At 39.7% G+C, this 7,393-nt stretch overlaps 1 protein-coding gene across 7 annotated transcripts in view; it reads left to right on the top strand.

Moving 5' to 3' along the window:
• Nucleotides 1–2,582: 2,582 nt before the first annotated feature.
• The window catches only part of ash2 (Set1/Ash2 histone methyltransferase complex subunit ash2), a 61,924-nt gene continuing 57,113 nt past the window's right edge, over nt 2,583–7,393 (top strand). For 2 of the 7 annotated variants that reach the window (XM_070102800.1, XM_070102795.1), the window contains exons 1-3: nt 2,593–2,680; nt 3,923–4,048; nt 4,857–4,946. In XM_070102800.1, coding sequence (XP_069958901.1) covers nt 4,032–4,048; nt 4,857–4,946 — 107 coding nt within the window. In that variant the 5' untranslated portion in view covers nt 2,593–2,680; nt 3,923–4,031. Of the gene's footprint in view, nt 2,681–2,702; nt 2,805–3,922; nt 4,049–4,856; nt 4,947–7,393 lie in introns of those variants that run through there. The other 5 variants (XM_070102796.1, XM_070102797.1, XM_070102798.1 and 2 more) reach the window with 5 other exon arrangements.

The following is a 7,393-nucleotide window of genomic DNA, read 5'->3' as shown; positions in this document are numbered from 1 at the left end:
GGCGTTTTTGAGTTATGAGCAAAATAAAATCGAGAAGTTGGAAGAAAAAACAAAATTCAGACACCCTCTTTCAACTGGTCTATGTACAAAGTTCTTGTATTTTATTCCAGCCAATCATAAACTTATTTTGGTGTCTTCTCTCACAAGTGGTGCCTTCCGTATTTGGTAAGGTCTGTACCAGTTAAGTTTCCTGTGATCTCTGCAGTCATTGCAGGTGTGACCCTGCAATTGTCCCGGTGTGACCTCGTATATAGGGCTTTTCAGAGAGCAGGTCCGGAACCGGGTTAATAATGTAGCCCGATCATAGTATAGGGAACATGAGGCATTAACGAAGAAACTCGTTCATAAGTCACAATACTCTGGATGGAACAATTCACAACCACAAGTTGGAGACGAAAACGTGGGTTAGTTGCGAATCATTCACAGACTATTATCTCTATTAAAGATAGTGAAATCTGAGGATACAACTCCTCTATCTGGCTAGACAACTGCAAAAACAGCTGGGATTCAAATGGACGGTGGGACTGCAGCTATACGAGATATTATCTGAAACTAAATTAGAAATTAACAGCTCCACTGTGTTGATTTGAATAGGGATCTATGAGAACGCCAGCTTGATAACACAAACATTTTGCCACCATACCCATACGTATGAACCTCCAGTTATCTAAAGCATGACCCTTTTCCATCTTCCATCAGTTTTACGCAGTACGACCCAACAACTGCTTATGGTCTGGCACAGCTCTCTAAGTTCAGATCAGAAGTGCAGGCCCCGAGTTAAATGTGATGACTTAAATTGCCTGTAGTTTACCTTACAAACTTAGTATACTTCCTGAAGCATCTTCTAGTATTGCTACTTCCTGTGTCCTTCAAAAGGGAAGGGGGGCGCAAATACTGGTAAAGGATTCTTAATTCACGTACTATGAACTATCATCCCCTCCTATATGACCTTTCTGGGTTTAGCATTTCCCTCTGTATACAATAATGTTTTCTTAAGATGGCCCTCTTAAGATACTGTAGCCCCGTACTCTGTGCATATTTAGGCAGAGCTGGATTCGCTACACCGAAGATAACGTTCTTTCTGCTTTACTTACTTCAACTGAAATCATTAGCACTGGATACAATATAATTCACAGGATATTTTCCTGCCTTAGGTGACATCAAAGCCCAGCTTTACCTAAGGTATACTGCCATTCTACAGAGAGCTAGCCACAATACTCTGAGCACCTGGGTACATATTTACTGCTGGGTCATCAGGGATTTGCACTGCCTGGCATATTATAATCATGGGGGAGGGCTAAACCCGTAGGGTTATACAGCGCATGTGGGGGGCAGGTGGATGGAAGGTCTTCAGGCTCAGTTCAGGGAATCAGAGCACAGATCTAATTCCCTAGATCAAGAGCCCCTCACCAGCGTCAAGGAACCTCCCTTGAGGGGAGGACTGCCTGATATAGAATCCTGGTCTTTTTGGTTGTGAGCAATGAGCTGAAACGTAGAAATATGTAAAAACCAAACTTTCACTTTTTTTAACATTATATACGTTTGTTTGTCTTTGGGAATTTGAAATGACCCCTAAACCTACAGGAAACATCTTGAGCCTGGGGAATGGGAGGCATTCAGGTTCAAGGGAAGGGGATGGTAAATTCAGTTCCTTTGATCAAGAGCCCATCACCAGCATCAAGGTACTTCCCTCTAGGTATAGGTAATTATAAGTACTTTTAATTAGCTCTAAAACCCATAGGGGTCATACAGCAATTTCGAATACCGAACTGTGACATCATCGCAGTACAGTACATGTTGGCCACCCGCGACCATCGTACCTCAATGGAGGCTAAGCTTCCCAATGGAAGTTCAAGTGAGAAACTGTGAAAAAGCAAATGAACCTACCAGGATTCTGCCTGTTGTAGTTTGGCCAGAGATGAGTTCCCCCGCCCAGTCTTTGGCTTCTGTGACAAAGTTGCCCTCCATGAGATTCTTGGGCTTGGGCTGGCCAGGGGGCTTTCCCTGCTGCGCTAGCAATTTGTCCTTTTCTTGTTGTTTTTGATACTCGCTGGGATCCCTGTTCCGGCAGCAGAGGAAGGAGAAGACTCGCCATATCAGAACTATGAAGATCCCTGCTAGGAACGTGAAGATACTTGACAGCAAGAAGCACCACCATTTTCGAACTTTTAGACACTCCTCCTCCGAGAGATGGGTTTTACCCGAATCGTCGGACATCGTTAACACTTCATGTCACTCTGCCTCGCAGTCAAATAATGCAATAGGTGCATTAAAGTAGAAAGTGTACGTTGTCTATCACATCGTCAGGTATATGAAAGGGTGAGTTCCTCTCGGGACAGCCACAGTAACTGCCAGACTCATAGCACGTCGTCTACTCTCCGTCGTTGAGCTTGCTTTGAGGCGCCAAATCAATATTATCTTCTGGCCAATGGCAGGACGTTAAATCAATGACGTTGCGCAGAAAATCTCACGACGTCATGGAATTGTAACCAATGATAACGTCGCAAGTCCGTGGGCCAATGGCAAAGCTAGCCAATGAAAATTCTGATATTAACAATGACATCATACTATACCCACCAATCACATGTGAGAATATTGTAAATACATATGGCGGACTACCTTTAAAGAAGCCGCTAGAAGCTTTGGATTATTCTTAATATAACGTGCAGTGTGTTTCAAGGTTCACTTATTATTGCATAAGAAAGTTCTACTTTTACTCTAATGTTAATTAACACGTATTAAAAATTACTTTTACTAAAAATATACATCCAAAAGTGCAGCTTTGGGTTTGAATGAATTAACAAGTAGTTTATATCTTCAGTGTTTATTATACAAAAGAATAGCAATTTTTATAGGCAATTTGAAATATATTTATAATGTAAATAAATATATTATATATATATATATATATATATATATATATATATATATATATATATATATATATATATATATATATATATATATATATATATATATATATATATATATATATATATATATATATATATATATATATATATATATATATATATATATATATATATATATATTATATATTTTATTAGGTGAAGAGAACCTTAAACTTAGGTCCCGACGACCACTTTTATGTAGCCTGTCAAAGGGAGGTTCCTTGAAGCAAAGCAAGGGGGGGGGGGCTTTTGATCCAAGGAAATGGACATGTGCTTCCCTTCCTTAGATCAAACCTGAATGCCTCCCATTCCTCCTCCCCAGGGAGATGCACGAGTCCTACGGGTTTAGCGCTCTCCCAATGAATAAACAATACAGTTTTGAAACTAATAGTATTTAATGTGTACAATGGTTTGAGGGTACAAAATAATAATATGAGCATGCACATGTATTAAATTGTGTAGAATTAACCTTGGATAACCCAGTCAAGTGCTATATTATGACTTCATTGGACCCATGTTATACATTTAGGGAAGCTATTTTAAGGTTTTATAAGTATGTTTATATTTATGAAAATGGATTTTCTTATTACAAACAATTACAAATTTGTATGGTATTACTGAGAGTAAAGATGTGGACATACATGTGTGCCCATATGATCATTATGGATATAAAAAAAGTGATATTTTATGATAGCTTAACCTAGGATATCCCAACAATTTTCCATTGGGTATAATTCAATTGGTATCACTTGGTGCAAATTCACTTGCATGCCATAACCCTACTTCTACCCAGATTTTGTTAAAGGCTGTAAAAATTTGCTCGTGACACGAGTGGGTGGTTACTATGCACTTTCTTGTAGGTTTAACACTTCTTTTTTATTATAATAATAATACTGTGCACTTTGCTCACAGTGCTTTGTATTGGGCATTGTGAAATCTACAATGTACCATCAAAACAATAGTAATTTAATATTGATTCAGATTTTTAACCCAGAGAGTTTGTCACCCAGGATAACCCAAGAAACTCAGTGCATCATCGAGGACTGTCTGTCTTATTTCCATTGGGGCCCTTCAATCTTGTCCCCCAGTAGGCAATCCACACCAGTCGACTAACACCAGATGAACAGGGATAACAGGTGTGTGTGAGGCAAGAGCATTGTTTACAGTAGCATTACCTTCTCGGCTTCATTGTAAGATTTTCCGTGTGTGTGTGTGTGTGTGTGTGTGTGTGTGTGTGTGTGTGTGTGTGTGTGTGTGTGTGTGTGTGTGTGTGGTGTGTGCGGTGTGTGCGGTGTGTGTGTGTGGTGTGTGTGGTGTGTGTGTGCGTGTGCGTGCGTGCGTGCAGTTGCAGTCGTCATTATGACTTTACAGTATCTGAAATGCTCTGCATACTAAGGGGCTGTCTGCATACCCTCCTATGTCACCCATCTCTGTACATTGTACCGTGCTGAAATAAAGAATCTTTAATCTTTACTGAATTGTTCTCCTAGTCTTGTATCTGACCCATAGAAGATATGCAACAGGAGGGCACTAACACTGAAAACAAAGCTGGAGGAAGGGAGGGAGACTGTACTCTTACTCTTTACAATTTCTTGAAGCTGGATTATTTTTAGATGTTATACAGTTGGAAACTAAATTCTTCAAATACAGTGGACCCCCGGTTAACGATATTTTTTCACTCCAGAAGTATGTTCAGGTGTCAGTACTGACCGAATTTGTTCCCATAAGAAATATTGTGAAGTACATTAGTCCATTTCAGACCCCCAAACATACACATACAAACGCACTTACATAAATACACTTACATAATTGGTCACATTCGGAGGTAATCGTTATGCGGGGGTCCACTGTATAAAGAACTGGCAATTGCACAGCTGTTGCTGTTTTTTGGTAATACTATGTCCCCATTTTGCTAATAGTGTAGTATACTTTGTTATTGTACAGGATGGACTACGACTCGGATGATAATGAAATTCTTGAATCGGGAGTTGTGGATGCAGGAGAAAAAGGTGGACTTTCCTCATGTGGATATTGGTAAGCCATCTTTTTTAACACACCGGCTGTGTACCATGGAGGCAGGGCGACCCGAAAAAGAGGGAAAAAATGTACAGTAGGGCCCCACTTACATGGCAGATTTCATTCTAGGCTACTGCTGTAAAGTGGAATGCCCCTTTTTTTTTTTCCACTTATAAATGCTAGATAACAAGTTTACACTAACACATTAAGTTAGCAATAGTACTAGGCATTAAAAAACAATAAAAAAAGTAAAATACACACACAGTACACTCATTACTTTTTTTTTTTTTTAGCAAGTCGGCCGTCTCCCACAGAGGCAGGGTAACCCAAAAAGAAAGAAAATACCCCGAAAAAAAAATACTTTCATCATTCAACACTTTCACCTCACTCACACATAATCGCTGTTTTTGCAGAGGTGCTCAGAATACAACAGTTTAGAAGCATATATGTAATAAAGATACACAACATATCCCTCCAAACTGCCAATATCCCAAACCCCTCCTTTAAAGTGCAGACATTGTACTTCCCATTTCCAGGACTAAAGGCCGGCTATGTACAGATAACCGGTTTCCCTGAATCCCTTCACTAAATATTACCCTGCTCACACTCCAGCAGCTCGTCAGGTCCCAAATACCATTCGTCTCCATTCACTCCTATCTAACACGCTCACGCACTCTTGCTGGAAGCCCAAGCCCCTCGCCCACAAAACCTCCTTTACTCCCTCCCTCCAACCTTTTCGGGGACGACCCCTACCCCGCCTTCCTTTCCCTACAGATTTATATGCTCTCTATGTCATTCTACTTTGATCCATTCTCTCTAAATGACCAAACCACCTCAACAACCCCTCTTCAGCCCTCTGACTAATATTTTTATTAACTCGACACCTAATTTCCACACTCCGAATTTTCTGCATAATATTTACACCGCACACTGCCCTTAGATAGGACATCTCCACTGCCTCCTCGCTGCAGCACTTACAACCCAAGCTTCACACCCATATAAGAGTGTTGGTACTACTATACTTTCATACATTCCCTTCTTTGCCTCCATAGATAACGTTTTTTGTCTCCACATATACCTCAACGCACCACTTGCCTTTTTTCCTTCATCAATACTATGATTAACCTCATCCTTCATAAATCCATCCGCTGACACTTCAACTCCCAAATACATCTGAAAACATTCACTTCTTCCATACTCCTCCTCCCCAATTTGATATCCAATTTTTCTTTATCTAAATCATTTGATACCTTCATCACCTTAGTGTTTATTTGTAGTAAGTCAGGTGTGGGAGGTATGGTGGCCACCCAGAGCAGCCCATCCCACCCCACCCACTCTTAATATACAGCCTCTCCTCACTTAACGATGGAGTTCTGTTCCTAAGACCACATCGGTAAACGAATTCGTCGCTAAGTGAGGAGGATATTATAATGGTAGTGGGTTTGTGTCAACCATGTTTAATATTGTTTTAATGTCACCTTTGCACTATTTATAACATTTCTGGTATATTTTTAAATGTTCATACAGTAGTGTACTGATTGTAATAAATAGAACAGAGGAAATCAGCTCTAATATACATTATTTAGGTATGCATATTTGTCAGAGAGCCCATCGTAAGTCTGAATCGTTGGTAAACGAGTACGTCACTAAGTGAGGAAAAGCTGTATAATTTTTACAAAAAATATCATAGATGGATTAATTTAAATATTTACATTAACGTAATATACATACGACATTTAATGCGCCTCAGTTATTATCATTGGGTATTATTATTATTATATTATTATCAATATGGCATCCTCAAGACTAGTAAGTCATTCTTAGTTATTTTAATGTGTACCTGCATGCCAGCACAATGTGTAAGTTTATTTAGGTACAGGTTCCAGAAGGTCGGCTGAAAACCGACTTGTACGAAAGCTTAAGTAATATTTCCCATAAGAAATAATATAAACCAAATCAATCCGTTCCAGACACCCAAAAATATTAACAAAAAATTCATTTTATAGAGAATAACTATAGTTTTACATACAGAAAACACTAATGAAATGGATAAATGAACATTTAAATCACTTTTACCTGTATTGAAGATTCTTGTTGGCGTATGGAAGACAGTGAGGAGGGGAGTGGGAGGAGAGATTATCTCTACCACCATCACTACCACCCGCTACCACCATCATTACCACCCTCTGCCACCATCACAACCACTACCACCACTACCACAATCACTACCACCCTCTACCACCATCATTACCACCATCACTACCACCCTCTACAAGTAACAAAGGCAGAGAGAGTCACAAACTACAAGTGGCTACGTTCCGCCGGTAGACGGACTCATCTGGTATGGACAATTTCCGAGCAGACGTAAGAAAACGAGGAAAATTTCGCCGAAAAAAGTGGTCGAAAACTGAATTGTACGATAACCGGACCAGACAAAACCCAGGGTTCCACTGTATTTATATACT

The sequence above is a fragment of the Cherax quadricarinatus genome, chromosome 83 (genome assembly GCF_038502225.1).
Source record: "Cherax quadricarinatus isolate ZL_2023a chromosome 83, ASM3850222v1, whole genome shotgun sequence".
Classification (NCBI taxonomy): Eukaryota; Metazoa; Arthropoda; class Malacostraca; order Decapoda; family Parastacidae; genus Cherax; species Cherax quadricarinatus.
This window is presented reverse-complemented; position numbering and strand designations above follow the sequence as displayed.